The 20198-nt window shown below is 40.6% G+C and overlaps 1 protein-coding gene across 2 annotated transcripts in view; it reads left to right on the top strand.

Moving 5' to 3' along the window:
• The window catches only part of KIAA0930, a 95120-nt gene that overhangs the window by 59708 nt on the left and 15214 nt on the right, over positions 1-20198 (top strand). Inside the window, exons 3-6 of one of the 2 annotated variants that reach the window (XM_082059116.1) lie at positions 14412-14519; positions 15689-15766; positions 19293-19394; positions 19837-19977. In XM_082059116.1, the coding sequence (XP_081915242.1) occupies positions 14412-14519; positions 15689-15766; positions 19293-19394; positions 19837-19977 (429 nt within the window). The remainder of the gene's footprint in view (positions 1-14411; positions 14520-15688; positions 15767-19292; positions 19395-19836; positions 19978-20198) is intronic. The other variant, XM_082059117.1, reaches the window with a different exon arrangement.

The raw sequence follows: 20198 nt of genomic DNA on the forward strand, positions 1-20198 counted from the left end.
TGACTTGTCGCTCTTTATGCACTGTTAAGTCAAGACTTGAAAAACTCCTTTGCTGCTGCCTTACACATCAGCTGATGTGACCTACTGGACAATTGTAAGCCCTAATCTTCACTTACAAAGGGTCCCATAGCGTGCCATAACATAGAGCTTTAAAGTTTAAAGTGGTTGGACTTGAGATTCTGATTATAAAACATTATTAGATCAAGATTTCATATAATATTTCTGGCTCTTTCCAGTGCAAAAGGCATTTATAAGGATTATGCTTTGTTACAGCTGCAAGCTGCTAATCTTTCTGTAGAGAGGAGCTTTACTTTCTTATGGGACTGTGGAAGATGCCAGTATGGTGTTAACAGAGACAACTGCTGGGTAGGGAAACTGAAGTAAAACTTCAGTGACACACGAGCAGGGTTGTATTAACCCCTGCAGCCTTGCATCGTGTCTTGCCACCTGAAAAGGGTGCTCTGTTTATAAGGCTAAGCAATAAGAAAGATAAATTGAAGACGCTGTTGGTATATATTCTGAGCTTGCCTAAATTTTGGAGTAGGTCCTGTTTTCTTCTGTGTCCTATAATTGTAGAGGAGCAGAGTTGCTGCCAAATGCATGGGTAGGCATTCAGGCTGTTAAGGCTTCAGAAAGCTGAAGCTGCTGATACTGTGGCTGCAGCTTCAGAAACAGAACTGTACAGGAGCCATGGTTTACACGTTTATGTGCATCTGGACGTGTGACACAACAAATATTGACTGTGGTGGGAGACCAGTTAGTTTCTGAAGCTAAACGACTTCGGGCACGTGTCTCTCTCTGAAAATCACAGGATTTTCCAAGCTGAATCTCTGATTCACTGCCACCATCTGTCTGGCTGGAAGATTTGACAACCTGAACTTAGCATATAGCAGAAATGCAAGTTTTTAAAATCTTACATTGCTGTGGCTGTTGGTCTGTTGTATATTTTAGAGCAGTGCTGCTTTTTTAAAATTTTATTTTATTTTTTCAACACTGTAAAGAAACAGGATGTGTCCAGAAGAGCTGTTTGGTGTACTTCATAGCAGTTCCACATCACCATCTGAACGCATCAGAGAAACAAATGGCAAAAAAAAACAACATTTTTTTTGCCAAATAAATTCTCTCCTTGCACATGGATAGTATATGGGAACAAACAACGATTGCAACATGTGCAAGTCAATACAGAGACTGTTCTGCCTCAACTCTTCTGTTGTGCAAAATGCGTGGAAGTGTTGCACTGAGTAGGAACTGTGGCTTCTGTGGAAGAGGACAGCATAAACACATTGCTCTCATTTTGAAACATGAAAGAGGAACACTGGCATTATTGGATTGTTAGTATGATTTCCTTTAAGGAGCTCAACATCTTAAAGGCAAAGATTTGGCTTTCCTTTTACAATTATCCTTCTCAGAAATTCCTGTGTGCTCTCATGCTATTTTGCTGATCTTTGGTTCTCTAAATACATGAAGGTAAAGGAGCTGCTGATAGCCTCTGCTCATGATGCATCGTTTGCAAAGACCATCTCCATTTCCTACATGTGCTGTGACAGACTGCTTGGCAAAAGCGAAGAGAAGAATATTGCCACAGGTTTGACAAGAACATCTTTCTCACACAACATTGATTCCAGCTGGAATATGCTCGTGACATACTTGGCAGGCTAATGAGCATTTGAGGTGGAGATGCTTTCATATTTTGTCCTATTTCCAGAGTAAAATTGTGTCTGAGGCAAAGCGAGCGTGCAGCTGAAACATCCTCACAGTGTCACCGTCGTAAACTCCTGACTCAGGAAGAGAGCGTGGGTTGTGGGGGCATTTTTAATGAGCGGCTTTTTCTTGCTTCCAGTCTTTGAAGAACTCTCCTTAAGTAGTCAAATAGGGTGACAAGAAAGCCAGGATCAGAAGTTAATTTAATAAGAACTGCACTGAAACATGGCAGCTCTGAATCATGCAGCTGAGGAGGTGCTCTGTTCCCTGCGGCAGAGAGAAACTTCATTGGGAAGAAAAGCCCAGACTTGGTTCCCCTATCTGATAGAAGTGTAATGAATAATTCAGTGTCACAAATGCAGCATATCTGAGTCACTAGAGGGTTGAGGGACAAAAGAGCACTGGTATGCTGGGCTTTGCACCCTGGAAAAGGTTAAAGTGTCTGCTTGAAGCTCCCTGAAAGCCTCATCAGGCTACTAGTTCAGCAGAGCACTTTGTGTGTTTGATCTGTGGGTTACAGTCAGTGTCAGCTTGCTTATTAGAGGTATGAAAATGTTTGTTTTCAGTGTTGAAATTAATATATAATTGAATTTATGCAATGGAATATCATAATCGAGTCTCTAATAACAGTAGTAATTAAAATTTAAATACCTAGTCTATCCACCACCAGGTTTTCCCAACACACATGTTTTCTGGTCAGTAAAACAATTTATGCATTTCCATGTTCAACAGAGATGGTTTGAAATATGATGATTTTTTAACATTCTTTGGTTGTATTTCTCCCATGTCTTTGTCTGCTGCCTTTGTTACTCACAGAGCGTGCCTTCCCTGGTTTTGCTGACTGTATTTGGCAGGAGGTACAGTGTGTGTTGCTGCAGGTACTTGTGCTTTTCTGCAGATTACTTCAGAAAGGCTGGGAAATAATATTACAGGAATAAGGTAACAGTGAGCAACCTGTTACATCTGAAAATATTGGTTACTTTGTGGTCTGGGGCCATGTTTGTTAATGCTTAAATGTTCACAACTGTATCTATCCTTTTCAAATTTCGAAATCTGATTTAGCAGATTTATGGAGCATTTGAATTGGGGGATGAAAATTTATGTGATTCACAGGGTACAAGTGTCAGGTAATGGCTAGGATTACTTTGTCATTATCTCAAATACAGTTATTTCTTGCTTCGTTGATACTTATAAGCATGTTTTAACTCTGAGCCTTGTATTGCTTAGCCACAGTTACAATGGCTTTCTTGGTGCCAGAGCTGTGCTGAGGGAAAACAGTTTCTACAGCTTGTGTGTCTTATAATTTTCATGTTGTTGCTCTCCCCTCATTAGTTTAAGCATCATCAAGCATTCACACTGTTCCAGTAATTTGAACAACTTGCTCTTTTCTTATTTTTAACATTTTGTACCTCCTCTGTTATTGCTAGAATTGCAAAGATAAAACTAGACTTTCTGGTTCCTTTTCACATAAGGAATTTCAATTATGGTTGGTTGAAGCCAATTTTTAACTCTCTGGGTCCCATTAGCTTTCCTCAGTCTTACAATGGACTCATTGTTATCACTTCAGATTCTGCTGCTTCATGTACAATATGCAGATATTGGAAACAGTTACATGTGTAGGCTTGTCAAATCTTTGTTTTCTTTGACTGTGACCTGCCAATCCAGAAGGAATGTCTTGTGCTCATTGAAAAGAAGAAAGCAGAATACATTTGGTAGGAATTCTGTGTGATTAAGAATTACCTTTGCAAGAGCTATGATTAATTTTAAAGTGATTTCTTTATTACTGAGATGTAAACTTCCATAATAATGAAGAAAGAATTCAGTGAGAAAACACAATCTCAGGGTTGTGCAGGATCTAAAAAAAAAAAAAAAGCTTTTGGTGTGTGCTCTCAAATGAGGAGGGCAAAGAGTATTTTTTACTACAGATTGGTGCAGTACAAAGGTTACAGGAGGGTGTCTTTTGTCTTTGAAGAGAGTGGAGGCTGCTGTTTGTAGCTGCCAACTGATGCTGTAAATTCACCTGTGCACCTTTTACTCTTGTCTCATCAGAGACAAATAGGGTCTGACTTTTAAAGCTTTACCATTCAGTTCAGACCTAGTCAGAGACCAAAGTCTGTTCTTCTCCGAAAAATGCGGTTGTGTGGAAGGTGAGGATGCCAAGGGATTGAACTTGTGGATGTTTGCAGTGGTGCCTCCTCTTTTCTGAAAGTGTTTGGGATGATGAGCAGCATAATTAACCTTGAATTTCAAGGGCTGGGCTTCACAAATCAGAGCACTTCTCACTCTAAGGTAAGCTAAAATTTTGACTTTAGGGCAGTCTTATGTCATTAGGCCATCATCTGCAACCAGATCGGTAACAGGAGAAAGATTAGGTTGTAAGGAATTACAGCAGTAATGACACTCTTGTGAGCAGTGGGAACTGCATATCAAGAGGAAAAGAAATGAGAGGGAATAAAGGCTGCATATGAGTTGGTATTGCTGTTTTCTAGCTTCAACTATGACTGTGCTTGTTCAGTGAACAGGTGATGAGTTAACTGGTCTGTGGGTACAGTTACCTCTGTTATCCCCAGCTTGAGCCTCTCAGCGTTACTGTGCATTAGTCTGTGGAAGATAGAAAAGGGTTCTATAATGAAGTGGTGCAAGATCAGAATTTTAGCATATCTTGCTCAGAGCTTTGTTCGAGGAATAAAGCCCTGCTTTGCTCTCCTTCACAGGTATATGAGGCTTTCCCCATAAAAGCTCTCAGCCCAAGAAAAAGTTCCCAAGCCATTTAGTTCATAATCATCTTATTCCCTTAAGGATTTAAGTCCTATTTGATTGTTAGAAAGGAGAGCAGTCAGCCTAGTAATTTTACTCTCTTTAAAATCCCAAATTAACTATGAAAAGAAAGTGTACTTCTAGCTCTTTACCTGATGAAAGCTAAACCTAAGTCATCAGCCTGGAGAAGAGGAGGCCCCAGGGAGACCTCATAGCAGCCTTCCAGCACCTAAAGGGAGCCTACAAGAAAAGTGGGAGAGGGACTTTTTACAAGGGCATATAGTGATAGGACAAAGGGTAATGGCTTTAAACTGAAAGAGGGTAGATTTAGATTAGAGATAAGGAAGAAATTCTTCACCATAATGGTGGGGGGACACTGGAACAGGCTGCCCAGAGAGGTGGTTGATGCCCTTGCTTGATTCCTTGGAACGTTCAAGGCCAGGCTGGATGGGGCTCTGAGCAACCTGGTCTAGAGAAGGTGTCCCTGCCCATGGCAGGGGAGTAGAACTAGATTATCTTCAAGGTCCCTTCCAATCCAGACCATTCTGTGATTGGGAACCATGCTGAACCTTATCAAATATGGTGAAATCACTGCCCATTTTAACCTCCATAACCAGTATAAATCATTGAGAATAAAAAAAATAATAGTATATATAATGAAAATCATGCTAATAATTTTCCGTATAATGACTGTCTTTCCAAAACATATTTGTCCACTTTTGTAATTGCAAGTGGAGTCTTTAAGTGATAACAAAATATAAAATATATTTTTATAATGCAGTATTTTACTGTCCTTTGTATTTTTGTATCAAATAGAAGTGTTTTATACAATCACATTTTCTTTTTAGCTTCCCCAGCACTCATTACCTCATTTAAAACCGTTACTGTTGCTTTGTATATTTCTTACATGAAGACTAATAAACCTTACAAGGCCTGTGGCTTTTAGTGATAGGACTGCAAATAGGTCTATAAATCCAGTAAATTACTTTGGTCCAAAAGAAGAGATCCTGTGTGGTGAATCTTCATATGAATGAATGTCATATGTAATTATTCCTCTTTGGAATCTGATCATAGTTACAGTGGTTTGCCTGGCTTTTAAACATTTAGATCTAGACTGCTGTAGATACACCAATGTCAAATTTACCTTGAGGTATGTGTATATAAGTTAAAAATAGTTGGAAAATCTCCAGGTGAAATCCCAGCTCCTCTGAAGTTACTGAGAATTTTGGCATTCATTTCAGTGGGAAGAGTTTAATTCCCGTTAAATATAGAGGTCTGATTAACTGGTCGTCATGATGATACAATCTGTGAGATGTCTGTCAAGTTTAGTCTGAAGTTGACCAATGCATTGATAGATGGGGGGAGTGGGAAGGAACTCAGTTGTGTAAGTCCCATTTTCTTAAAGCAGATGTTGCATTCCCCCCCACCCCCATTATATGCACCATTATGTCAGTTACCCAACAGCTTTATATGCACATCACCAGTTTGCTCTGACATCTGTCACCTGAGGTCATTGCTGCTTATGTGGAGCCTTAAATACAGGCAAGAGATGTGAGGAAGAGGACAGGAGGGGAGGAGACATTTTGCAACAAGTTTAACTGCTTATTTAAACTAACAGGGCTTCTTCAGGGTAGGAACTATTGTAGCTATTCTTGCGAACTAGTCTGGATGATTTTGACTTGAATGGGCCTCCGATTTAGAGGTAAGTGTGACAAAACAGAGTGATTTGTTTGTTTACTTTTAAATTTAAAAAGCTTATTGGCTGGTAGCCCCCTGTGAACCCCCTGTTTCTGATTACTGTGGGCTGAATTAGGAGTGGTGTCTGTTGCAGCAACACCTTTCGTGTGTGATCAGCCATCCTGCAACTTGGGTGAGGAAAGAAGATAATCCACTAATGTTCTCCAAGGCTCTCATTCCACCAGCAAACACCTTCCCCTGTCCTTGCCCACAAATACATTTAGCGTTTGCAGTAAATCTTCCAAGTTGAATGTTGAAGCTAAATATCAGCATGGTATTGGCAGGAGTAGGGCATAAATACTGCCTTTTGGGATGATCCAGGCTGCAGGAGTTCTTGCCTGCAGGTCATGAATGAGTAGCAGAAATTACTGTCACCCAACATTTCTCATGCCGACAAATGTAAGAGGGTGTCCAAAGCTGTGAATAGACTCTCCTGGGTAATTGCACCATGAAAAAGATGAGCAACTGCTGTTGGGCATGCAACCTGCCCCATTCAGACCTTCGAAGGAACCTCTGCAAGACACTGGAGTGCGAGATATCTTCTTCCTGTTCTGATTTATTCAGAGACTTAAATTACAATCAGCTTTCTAGATCATTTACTGCTCTTTCTGTTGGTTTGGCTTTTGATTATACAAAGTGGTTGTGGGGAGAGAATTCTAAGTAATTAATATTGAAGTGAATTTTTAGAAAGTGGGTGGTTTTGCCTGTAGCTGAACTTTTGTCTCTTGCACGAAGCAGTTTATACTCCCATTATTGCAGTGGACATTGTTTCAGCTTTATAGCTAAGGTGGGTGTTGAGTTGCCATAGCTACTGGATATTATGCTGCCTTTATGTGGGCTCCAGAGTGTGTTCCAAGAGGATCTGGTGCAACTTCTAAATAATTAATAGTATCTGGGCAAAAGGAACTGGAATTTTGTTTTGGAGGGTTTTCTTATTGTCCTCTACAGTTACTGCCTGTAAAAATTACAGTAGCCATGATCCTAAGAAGAAGATTCAGTATGACATCTGAAAGACTCTTTCTTTTTTCAGTTTAGTACATTGTTGCATTGTTAAATACAGTTGTCCTCTTTTAAGTATTATCTTGGATATAAATATTCTAGGCAAGGCTTATAACGTAATCTGTTGTCAATGTCATTGTCCCTTCTGCAGCTTCTCTGTGTGGCAGGACTGAGGATGTTCCCTTCCCACAGGGCTTCTCTGCACGCTCCAGAAAATACCAGACTACTTTGATTTTCTTCCCATTTAATAGAGACAGGTCTGTCGATGCGGAGCGGATGAGTGAGCAGATGGATTTTCATGGGTGACTTGGTCGGATCAGTTCATGTTGTCTTATCGGGTGTACATTCTATAATGATGCCTGTTACAAAACACAAAAACACTGCTTCGTGTGCAGGTCTGTGTTATTGCAACTCCCAGATTGTTAAATACCTGTGAAAACAAAGTCTTCGGAGATGAGAGTAGTCACCTCCATGCCATTTGTGGTGATTTCTCATTCTGAGAAAATGCCGTATTTCTGTGCCAAATAGTCCTGTCAGCTCCCGAGGTACTGTCTTTTCCTTCTGAATTGCATCATGTTGTTGATATGTTCAAGTACATAGGCAATGCAGCAGAGTGAGATGTGTCTCAGCGGTCCAGAGGTGGAGAATTTCTGCCCAAAGAAGCAAATGGTGTTGTAACGGCACCTCTGCTCTGTAGGGAAAGTTTGGATGCATTTTGGCAAATTTTTGGCAGGGCAGTCTCTGTGCAGCCAGCCTTGTTCCGATCAGCTGGAGGAAGTGCCAGAGACACTGCAAAGATTTCACTGTTTGTCACACAGATCTGTATTGCCGCTGGGTTTCAGGCAGCAGTCTTATTTTTCACATTTCCATTTTTTCAGTGACTTACCTCCACCCCCTCCCCAAGAGCAAGGTGAACAGGAATTGCTGCACACAAATCCTCCTCTGAGTAGCTTTGGCTCAGACCGAATCTGCCTTCTAATATGTGCTGCTCTCAGACCTGACACCTGCTGGTAAAAATACCATAAAATGTTCTGGCCAGGACAGAGTGCTCTGCATTAAATCATGATCATGGAGCTTATTGATTTTTTTTTTATTATTCTTTTTTTAGATGCAGAAATCAATATAACCCTTTCTTTTTCTCACCGCTAGTGTATTAAATTAGCTTGAAACATTTTGTGAAGCTGATACAAAACTTAGGGTTGCTACATCTTTAGATTAAAAATATTCTGAAAGTTATAAGTGAGAGGTGAATGTATTTTTTTCTTCTGGATAACTTTGTTAGGAGTGAGCCTATGCTGGAGATGGTAGGAGTATTTCCTTGATGAACTTGTATTGTGGAAATGGTGTTGAATTTTGTTCACAGTATCTTCTTCTTCTCCCTTTTCATGTTCAGCTGCCTCCCCTTTGCTGTTTTTTGAATGTGGTCTGAAAAAAATCTGAAAAGTGGTGCTACCACTAGATAGACCTGTAATCCTATTAGACTTCTCTTTAACAGAAAACCAGAATCTGTTTGGTTTGGGTTTTTGTGGTTTTTTTTGGATGGCTTCTGAATGCCAACAGAATAGCACTTCTTACAAACCCTGTTCCTATTGCCCCATCGTTTTTGTGCCACCCGTCTGACAGCCTGTATTGATTTTGATTGTAGATTTCCTTGAAGGAGTTTTTCAAAGGCTTATGCGCTAAGCAGTACAAACAAGGTGGTTTTCAATTCACACGGGTTTCAGCAAATGGCTCTAATGCCTTGGGAACTCTATAGAATTAATGCTCTCCTGAGTGAGAGTTCTTCTTTGGGGTGGAGGATCTAAATATCCCAGTGATCATATTCTTAATACCAATTTAAAAGATTGATTGTATTCTGGAAGTTTTGGGGAACAAATAGGCATTGTGGGAAAAGTATCCAGTTTATCACAACAATTTTAAACCTAGACTGAGGTCTTAGATGGGTTTTTCTGTGTTTTATGATAAAAATGTTCCAGCTGCCTGTAAGTGTATAACTGAACACACGCATTATATTGGCTTCTAGTACAAGACCTTGGATGTCTTGAGTTCTTTTGTAAAGATAACCAGTCCATAATATATAGGTCTATGAAAGGTGTATTTCTATGTATAAAATACATCAGTGTTAATAAGCACCTTGCACTTAGCACGTGCTTTTCATGCAGATGATAACGCTTGACAAGAGTCTTCGTAATAATGTGTGTTGTGGGTGGGAGTAGCTGCAGCTGGAAGTGGCTGTGAGGGTCTCCAGGACCTCTGGTCTCACTCCAGAGTAGGCACAAGTACTGTGGCACAGAAGCTCATGAAGTCCCAGAGATGGACCATACTAATCCACGAGAGCTGTGCAAGAAGGTGGCCAGAATGTTTGCCAAGAGCAGTGAAGAAGTGGGCTGAAGAAAAGCAGGATGATGGGGTCCTGGCTGGCAGGAATGGTCAAATGGAGCAGGTGAATGTGGAAAGGGTGGAGGTGTTTGTCAGGGGGCTCTGCAGGGATCAGTGGCTGGGATTGTAAAATTGCACAGGATTCAGATTTGCAGATGACACACATTGATGCTGCATAAATTACGAGGGAATGACTGTCGGCCTGCGCAGCCTGACCCCTAGGAAACATGGATCTGTTTATTGATATAGTTCAATATTTCTGTGGCAGGAGTGCACACAGGCTCTGGAAAGGACAGACAAGGCACATTGTGTGAGTTATTTACCATGCAGATGTGTTGATTTGCAGGAAAGGTACAATCCTGAGGGAGGAGTAAGGGTGTCTACACCAGCGCTGTAGTGGTACCAGAAAACTCAAGTGCTAGGGAAATGCTGAGAAGGTAGGAAAGGAGCCACAAGTTCTGCAGAGACGCCCTGCTGAGAGGCATGGAGAACTCCTAAAGGAATTTTGTCAGGTTTATCTGCAAGAGTAACAAATGACAACAAACCAATAAGCACCAAAAACCCAAACGAACAAAACAACCACGAAAACCCAAAACAAACAAATAAACCCAAAGACAACAAACACACACAAAACCACCAAAAAAACCCCACAGAACAAAACAAATGAACAAAAAATCAACAACAGGAAAAAACCCCCAACCAACCAAACAAAAAAACACCAACAAAAAAACACCAAACCAAAACTGAGTATTAGAGAGCTTCTTAATATAGTGGAAATAGGCATGACAAGAACCAGAGGCTGTCAAAAGGAAAGCAGCTGAATTAAATGAAGTTGCACACTTTCAGCCAACATGATGATTAATCATTGGAATGAGTTCTCAAAATAAGGTATTTTCCCAGGCACTGTCTAGTCAAATGTGTTTAACTGGGGTTTGTGAAGAAGTAAAAGGATAAAATGTCTGTGACACATAGGAGGTCGGCCTAGCTGATGTAATTCTCCTTTACAGGCTTAGCTCCGTAACCCTGTGAAAACTTTATAAAGGCAGCATAGTGTGTTTTAACTCACTGAAACTGTAGAATGGCCATTATCTTGACTTGAATGAGGAAATACCCAGTTTGGCTTTTGGATTTCACTGGGAATAAATTAGTGTTTATGTAGTTCTTTCTATTAGTACATTTTCATGCTTGCAGGAAGGCACATCTGTTCTAAAGCCAAACAAGCATAGAAGTGAGGCATGGCCAAGTGAATCAGCAGCAGACCTGGGAAAAGACCCAGCATCTCCTGGATCCCTGACTGGGACCGACTTGTTTTTTTTTTTTGGGAGGATTAAACTCTCTGAAATCCAGCATGTTCTGCATTCCACGTAATTTCTTAACTCCAGAAGGCCACACATAACAACATGAATTAAACCTACAATATCACAAAATGATGTTCTGATGAAAAGCATGAGGTAAACAAAGAAGTTACATTTTAGTTTTTTGTTTATATATACATATTTTGATATGTATCTAATTTTACATATATATATATACACATATACATATACATATTAGTCTCACATTTACCATATGATTTCTGTGTAAATATAAAGGCTTCTGTAATGCAGGTATTTCTCTTCACTGAGGAAGTGCTGTGCTCAGCACTGGCAACACTAACTTACTTAAACTCAGGTACTGGTTTCTGTTACTAGGAACTCATTGAGATTTTGACGGCACCCCTATTTCTTGATGTCTGAGAACGTAGTGCTCAGGACAGTGAACACATTGGTCTTCTGTTTCCCATGCTGCCAATCCCAAATGCCTATATTCTCTTGAAATGATTCACTTAAATATGAAAGGTTAGTACTTGCCTCTTGATTTTTGGATTGGGACTTAAATGAAGAAAATCCCTTGGTGTCAGCTAAAGCAGCTGCTTCTACAGTATTTATGTGATTTTACAACTGCAGTTCTTATGCATGTAAGGAGCCTAAGTAATAGGGCTTTCTGAGGCTTCAGGTTTTGATTTTATGTTCTTGGCATATGTGCCATTTATATCTAATACCAGGCAGATAAGCATGCAGGTGCTGAGCAGGCTTCCTTGGGACATGGAGAAATTAGGTCAGCTGCCAAGAAATTTAGGTTGCTGATTTTAAACAATAGTGGTTAAGATGTATGGAATGGTGAAAATTTGTGTTTAAAGTTCTTTGTATGAGGTATTTTAAAATTGTATGTTGTGTTTAATGGTTGATTTGGATGCCTCCTTTATTGGCTAATGCTGAACAAGTGGCTACAGGGTCTGAATGGAGTCAGCACCAGACTTTCCTGCATCCTTGTCCTCACCTGAGACTCCACAGTGTCCCAGTGACAGCAGGATCATTTGCCATGCATTGAACTGAGCCTGTTGATTTATTTCATATAATAACCTCATGGCCACCTTCACATGTCCAGCGCCATGACAGTAGAAGGTAGCTGAGATTAATTTGTGAGCTGCAGCACTTGCATGGGAAATTGAGCCCTTGGAAAGTGCTCTTTGTTTTGGCCTACCCAGATTTAGCACTTTGCTTTCTGCTATGATGTCTTATGGATGACTCTTTGCCATTTCTGGAAGAACTGTGTAGAAATGAGTAAAAGAGATGTTGCAGATAGAGGTGTTTATGAGATAAGGGGTGGGGATTTGTTTTTTTTTTCAAAAGTGACTTGTAATTTGGGTGCCTGCACAGGATGGCTTTTGTTTCACAGGGTATTTCTGGAATCTTGCGAATGTGATGTTTCTGTGCATTTAGGCATGGAAGTGCAAAATATCACCTTTGTTTATTTGGAGATGAATTTAAATTAGATAACTTCCCTCAGCTGCTCACATCTTTTTTTTTTTAAAGTAACTTTCATTAGTTTGTGCGATTACGTTGCCAATAGAAAAAATCATGGTTAGGAGCGTTAGAAGAAATATAAAAAAACCCCAGAGGAATGATGATGTATGAGTCTATAGGCATTTTTAAAAGATATTTGTAAGTTTAAAAAATGATGATAGAAAACAGTGCATTCGGCTTTCATGGTATCTGATGATAGTGTCAGTCTTGAAATATTGTACTGTTTCACTGTTCTTCACTATATTTAAGTCTTGTAGCTTTATCACAGAGGAGTAGAAATAAATATAGTTGCTATAGGGCTTAATCTTACTCCATTTGATTTAATCCACATATTCTGACTTTTGTGACAACCTGTTTTCTAACACATCAGCCCTACCCTTCTTTGTCTGCCCTGACCAAAGTAAAAAAAGGTTGTGAATTGCCCTGTTTACAGCTGTGTGAACTGGTCACAGTATTGCAGATATTTCTTAAGCATCCGTTAAAGTACGTTACTGTTTTAATAAAAAAAAGTATTTGACAAAGAGAAACCAATGCTTTTCCAGGTATTCTGTCAAGATAGTGCATAGCTTTGACATCTCTTTAGTGTACTACTTGTCACCCTATTTTTATTACACACCAATTCAGAGATTAAGCCATGCTGCAGATTTTTTAAGTTTCAAACTATCGTTTAACTTTGTGTACTACATCAGCTGAAGTTTTGTATTTATCTAGTTGCTTCATTTTTTTTTTTTAGCATTGGTAGACCTGTTTCTGCTTTCTGAGATTATTTGGGATTCTTCATTTGCTTGTTTTTAGTTCAGCTGTGAGTCTCACATGTTATTGGGTCCAATCAGTACTGTCAGTGTGAAACCTTTAGAGGAGGGGTTACCAGAATGTCCCCCATGAGGAACTGATTAGTGGACATCACAGAGTCTTCACAGAGACTCCCACCTCAATGGGCAACAAGAAACAACTACCTGCTAGACAATGTTGAGTATCAATCAGCCAGCTGAACATGAGCCAGCAGTGTGCCCAGGTGGGCAAAAAGGCCAACAGCATCCTGGCTTGTATCAGGAATATTCTGGCCAGCAGGACTAGAGAAGTGATTGTGCCACTGTACTCAGCACTGGTGAGGCCCCACCTCGAATCCTGTGTTCAGTTTTGGGCCCCTCATCATAAGAAGGACATTAAGGTGCCAGAGAGAGTGCAGAGGAGGGTGAGGAAGCTGGTGAGGGGCCTGGAGCACAAGTCTGATGAGGAGCGTCTGAGGGAACTGGGGCTGTTCAGCCTGGAGAAAAGGAGGCTGAGGGGAGACCTTGTCGCTGTCTACAACTCCCTGAAAGGAGGTTGTAGCATGGAGGGAGTTGGTCTCTTCTCCCAAGTAACAAGTGATAGGACAAGAGGAAATGGCCACGAGTTGCATCAGGAGAGGTTTAAACTGGATATTAGGAAAAAATTCTTCCCGGAAAGGGTTGTCAGGCACTGTAACAGGCTGCCCAGGGAGGTGGTGGACTCACCATCCCTGGAGGTGTTTAAAAGGCGTTTAGACGAGGTTCTTAGGCACATGGTTTAGTGCTAGAGTTAGGTTAGGTTATGGTTGGACTCCATGATCCTGAGGGTCCCTTCCAACTGAAATGATTCTATAATTCTATGACATGTTTGGTTCTGAGGGTTTGTGTTAAGAGAAATACATGTGTCTGTATTCCTGACTTTATTGATTTCATTTTTGGTAAAACATACCCATCATAATGAAGCTGCTGTCCAAAACTGAGATTTCCCTGCAGATACCTTTCTCACCTGTTCTCTTTCATATCCCCTGTCCCCCTGCTTCACTTCCACACAAACCTTTCCATGAGGGCTGACCTTGCATGGTTAGCAAAATCCCATCCTGACAGAAAAAAAAAACAAACATAGCAGGAAGGTACACAACATGTAGCTTCTGGCATCAATTTTTTGTTTTGTATTTAAGTACCTTTAAGTAGTATTTTTCAAGGAGATGTGATATTTTCTTAGCAGGTTGAAGTTGAAGTTTACCGGAGAGATTCTAAGAAGCTTCCTGGCCTGGGAGATCCCGACATTGACTGGGAAGAGAGCGTCTACTTGAACCTCATCCTGCAGAAGGTAACAGTGATGCTTCTCTAATTTCTGAACACTTGTGGAGTATATAAAGAAAACAGGGCTTTTATTTTGCCTTTCAGAGTCTAAATGAACATCAACAGAGATGTTTATTTTTCAGTGAAGCTGGGCTGAATTTTATGCTCTGTAACAAAATTTTGCAAAATGGAAGGTTTTGTCAAGTTTAATAGTTTTTGTGAGCAAACAGCTCTGTCAGACAAGCAACATTTCTGTTGGAGTTCACAATATGGGTGCAGCTAAGAAAGGGAACTGCCAAGTGGAAAAGCAGTAAAGGTGTTCTGTATTACACTGAGAGTTTGCTGCTCTTGACATCAGAACTTGAATAAAACTTCTTTTTATTGTTGGTGGAAACATGAAGCTAGCACAAATTATTTCTTTAATTAACTCCTAGGTTGTTTAGTTATTGCATATGCTACATTGGTGCTTAGGGAAGCTGAACACTACTGTAGTCATTTGAAATCCCTTACAAGTTATGTTGATTATGATCTCAGAATGAGGCACTGCTGGCTTATTGCACGCATCCTGGAAAATAAATTGTTTTCATTCTCTCTCCTTCCTCCCAAAAGTCTCATTGCAGAACTTCTCTGCAGAGAGCAGTTTCTGCCTTTATTTGATACTGAACAAAACCAGAATCTGTTTGCTACAGTCAGAATTCAGAGATGCTGTTACAGCTGGGTAGAGTGTCCAGAGCTATCGTGCTTGCTCCTTACAAGTTTTTCAGTTTGTTTGGCAGGCTATGTTAGTGATTTCTGACCTCTCTAATGTGGGGCTTGTGTTCACTACTGTTTCTATTTTTCCCTTTTCAAAGGGAGGATATATTTTCCATTTCTGCCTTAAAGTGTGCTTATGTGTGTGTCACGCTAACTTCCCCAGCTGGCTTAAACAATATTGACAGGAGTTTCTTTACCCATAGGTTGTGCACCTCAGCAAGCATCTGTGCAAAAGAATTCAGTATCACTGAGTTAATAAACACAGACCTGAAAATTGTAGGAGGCTCAGTAAAGAGAATAAAGAAAATGGCATTAGCAAAATATTTTACTTTTTAGCTAGACAGCTGAAAAAAAAAAAAAAAGAATGTGTTCTGCTTCATGCACATGAATGTTTTGTCTTTCTGACTCTAAACCTTTATTTCTCTCTCTGGTGCTCTGTTTTAGCTGGATTATGTAGTGACATGTGCTGTGTGCACACGCTCCGATGGAGGAGATATTCACATTCACAAAAAGAAATCTCAGGTGAGATTACTCTGTTATTACTGTGGATAAGAAGTTGGCAACCAATATTACCTAGTTCTAAAAACTATCAAAACCCAGGGCAGTTGTTCTCAGGCTGTGGTCTGGCAGATGCCTCCTTGTGAAGCATCTCAAGTCTTTGTCTAGTGACATTTCCTGCCAGTCATCTAAATGTGAGATCTAAATGCCCTTTACAGCCCCTCTCAAAAAATTGTAAAGACCTCTGCATGCTTTCAAGATTTATATCTTTGCCTACTGGATTTGCGCAGGAGGAGTGCTGAGGGGGATCATGCCCAACTGTTAACAAATCTGAGGGTAAACCTGAAATGGCATGAGACCTGACTTATGAGGAGCCTTCAGGGTAAATCTGTAATGTACGGCTATTAAATAGTAGACAATTTACTGATTACTAAATTTCTTATTGTTTCATGAGATTCTTATTTTCTCAAACTGCTCATTCCTTCCATCTCTACACTGAAGACTTCTTTCACTTGCTTGTGTGCAGCATATAGTTAATGCAGGGTTTAGATAGTGGAGGAGACTGAATAATAAGCGTAGAGGAGGTAGGAACAGGAAAACCCAGGTTTCTTAGTTTCCAGCAGATCTTGCAACAGCTTTTCCTAGTTGGCAGAGGAGTGGCTGACACGCCAGAAGGCTGTGCTGCCATCCAGCGGGATCTGGACAGGCTGGAGAGTTGGGTGGGGAATAACCTGATGAAATTTAACAAGGGCAAGTGTAGAGTCCTGCATCTGGGCAGGAACAACCCCAGGTTCCAGTATAGGTTGGGAGATTACATATTAGAGAGCAGTGCAGGGGAAAGGGACCTGGGGGTCCTGGTGGACAGCAGGATGACCATGAGCCAGCACTGTGCCCTTGTGGCCAGGAAGGCCAGTGGCATCCTGGGGTGTATTAGAAGGGGAGTGGTTAGTAGATCGAGAGAGGTCCTCCTTCCCCTCTACTCCGCCCTGGTGAGACCACATCTGGAATACTGTGTCCAGTTCTGGGCCATTCAGTTCAAGAAGGACAGGGAACTGCTGGAGAGCGTCCAGTGTAGGGCAACAAAAATAATTAAGGGAGTGGAGCATCTCCCATATGAAGAAAGGCTGAGGGAGCTGGGTCTCTTTAGTTTGGAGAAGAGGAGACTAAGGGGGGACCTTATTAATGTCTATAAGTATATAAAAGGTGAGTGCCATGAGGATGGAGCCAGGCTCTTCTCAGTGGCAAACAATGACAGGACAAGGGGTAATGGGATCAAGCTGGAACACAAGAGGTTCCACTTAAATTTGAGAAGAAACTTCTTCTCAGTGAGGGTGCCAGAGCACTGGAACAGGCTGCCCAGGGAGGTTGTGGAGTCTCTTCCAATCCGAAACATACTGTGATACTGTGAAAAGGCTCTTGTTGCCTTTAAAAGGCTGTTTTTCCCAGACATTTCCATTCCTTTAGCTCATTCAGCTGTTTTTGTGGCTTTTCCTAAAATAAACCAATGCTCTTTAATCCTTTAATTTTGTTTTACCATTTTAAAATGATTGTTGCTTTGCCTACAATTAAAACTAGCAATGCCAATTATTGTAGTTGTAATTTGCATTAGTTAGGCACATAATTCTCTTCTGCTACTGTTGAGACACCACATTACACCACTGATTTAAGCCTTTCATTTCTCATTGATTTTTTCACTCTTTACTAGTCCAAATTACATCCCCAGTTAACTTCTGCAAAATTCTTTTGAGAAAAATCTGTAAATATTACTTGCAGACTTGAAAACTAGGAAGATGAGGGTGCGGGACCTGCCCTCTCTGCGTGTGAGCAGCGTTCAAAATGAGGAGGAGATTTTCTGTTCCTCCTTCCTAGAGGCTCCTACTGTGGGACTGTGTATAAATTTTTCTTTGTCTCCCTTTTCTAGGAGAAACTCGGCACACATTAGGACTTTCCTGTACATATTAGTAACATTTCAATGTCATGAAGTTGATCTGTGGAGAGAAAAAGCAATTCCATATGCAATGGAAAGCATATTTGCAGTAGGACATTTCATTGTAACATACACTATTGAGGCTCTTAGTTTTAAATGAACAGAAGCCAACTTTTTTGCATCTATGTTACTTGCCCTTATGGTTCTTGCTTTAGAAAGTGTAAATTATCCTGCCAGTGTGCAGCCAGATATTAAATAGGTAGAAGCCCTATTCAGGCAAAGGACTTGCTGCTCTACTCCAGACTTAGGACAAAGCTACTGTGTTCATACCAGTAGAGTACCTAAGGCACGAAACCAGTGTAAAAAAGGCTGACGTTCCCCTACATTTATTTTCAGACTACATTGATTATCTGCTGGCTTGACAATGAGACCTCTACAAACCGTGTTTTTACCACATGTGTCTGTCTGGAAATGAGTTTGGGTTTTTTTTTGCTTTACATTGGATAGCATGAGAACAAAGATGCCTGGAGGATGTCCTTATTTCAAGTGCTGGTGCAAGTGTCATTTTTGAGGAGTCCTGTTACTTTCTAATGCTGTTTCTTGTGATAAGGTGACCTTTCTTTTTAATTATCTGTATTTAAACGTGTGTGTAGGCTTCATAAGTACAAATAAAGAAATCAACCGTCTTGAGAATATCTAAAATCCTACCCTTAGTCATGTTTTGTCTTGCATAGTTTGTAGCAAGAGTATCACAAGCCTGACAATCCAGGCAGATTCAGAACTTTCAGCACATTCCTAGTGGGCTAAGATTTGACAGGCTTCTTTAATTCAAAGCTTTGTTTGTAAACAAAGGTAGAAGCAAAGAAAGCTACGTGGTATGAATTCTTCTCCCTCTTTACCTGTTTGTTAATCTCATTGGAATCATAAAATCTAAAGCCTTTAGCTATTTAAACATAGGATTTTGGGGAGTGAAGTGACCGAAGGAGTTCAGAAACTGCTTCAGAGAGAGGAACATGCAAGAGGAAGCACAGTGAATAGATAAAGAAACAGAAGAGGAAGATAAGAAATCAAGCACTTGTCCTCCTGAGGGCCATGCTTCCCATTACTGAGTGATGTTGATCTTATTGTGACACTAAGCAAACAATAACAATGGAATTAACTGTACAAGCAAATAGTGTTAAGTCAGCTACTCTGTGGTAACTTTCTTGCTGTGTGTGCTTTTCCTTTGCGGCGCATTGCAGTAACTTAAAGGCAGCTCAAGGTGGTTTTCTCTGCTGATGAAAATATACCTTAGCTGTGCCATAGGATGGTGAGAGGTCAGGCACGCACAGGGACATTTATTGTGGAGCAACTAGTATTTGATAACTTGCATGTGAAAACTCAAGGATTTCACAAGTGTCATTATTGCAAACCAGGCCGTAATCAAAAACCAGCTCAGCTTTGCCTGCAGGATGTCCAGCATCTCTAGTGTAAGTGAAAATGTTGGCTGACTGAGCAGCATTGGACTGTGCTGTTTTGGTGTTGCTTGCCTTGTATTCAGTGTGTCCATTCCTGAGTACATTTAACTGACAAGATGTTTGTTTTGGTTTTGTTTTGTTTTGTTTTTCCCCGTATCTTTTTCAGCAAGTGTTTGCATCTCCTAGCAAACACCCAATGGACAGTAAAGGAGAGGAGTCAAAGATCAGCTATCCCAACATATTCTTCATGATTGACAGTTTTGAAGAGGTGAGTTCCTTGTTGCAGTAGCAAAGTTTTGTCCTATTCTAGTCTTATGTCCTGATTAGCTGTTTTCTTGTACCTCTTGAACACATATTCTTGGCTAATTCGAGAGTTATCTTCCGGTAGTTTTTGTTTTATTTGACCATACTATTCCTTTAATGTTTGAAATCTGAGCTTAAAGCTGGGTTTTGGTGTCCATCTTTAGGATGGGCTAGAGCAAGACAGGCTGATGTGAGAGCTGCTTGTTCTTGACACATGATTTGCAGTGGGAGCTGCCTGAAGTCTGGTTTTCTGAGGGCCTGGAGTGGAGCTTACAGCTAGCTCCCTGGCTTCCTGCCATTTGCATTGAAACTGCCTTGGGCCCAAGGAGAATCATAGGAATCTGAATGTATTTGAACTTTAACACCTGCAATTTGCCTTGAAATGTTTCATCTTGCATCTTTGGCAGGTTTTCAGTGACATGACTGTGGGAGAAGGAGAAATGGTCTGTGTGGAGCTGGTGGCCAGTGACAAAAGCAACACTTTCCAAGGGGTGATTTTTCAGGGCTCCATTCGCTATGAAGCACTCAAGAAGGTCTATGACAACAGGGTAAGATGCTTCTGAAAGACAATGACCTTTGCAACAATGATACTCTGACCGCAGTTTTTCTTTGCTGCTGAGGCTGTTAGCTTTTGGACCACCTGCATCATGGTCTGTCTTTTTTGGCTTTGAAAGTTACCTGAAAGCTAATACTTTTGGCTCAGACAGCTGGGAGTATTTAGATCAGGATACATTACTCTCATGTTTGCAAAAACAAGTGAAATTGTTAA

Source organism: Streptopelia decaocto (assembly GCF_964273445.1).
Source record: "Streptopelia decaocto genome assembly, chromosome: 1".
Taxonomy (NCBI): Eukaryota; Metazoa; Chordata; class Aves; order Columbiformes; family Columbidae; genus Streptopelia; species Streptopelia decaocto.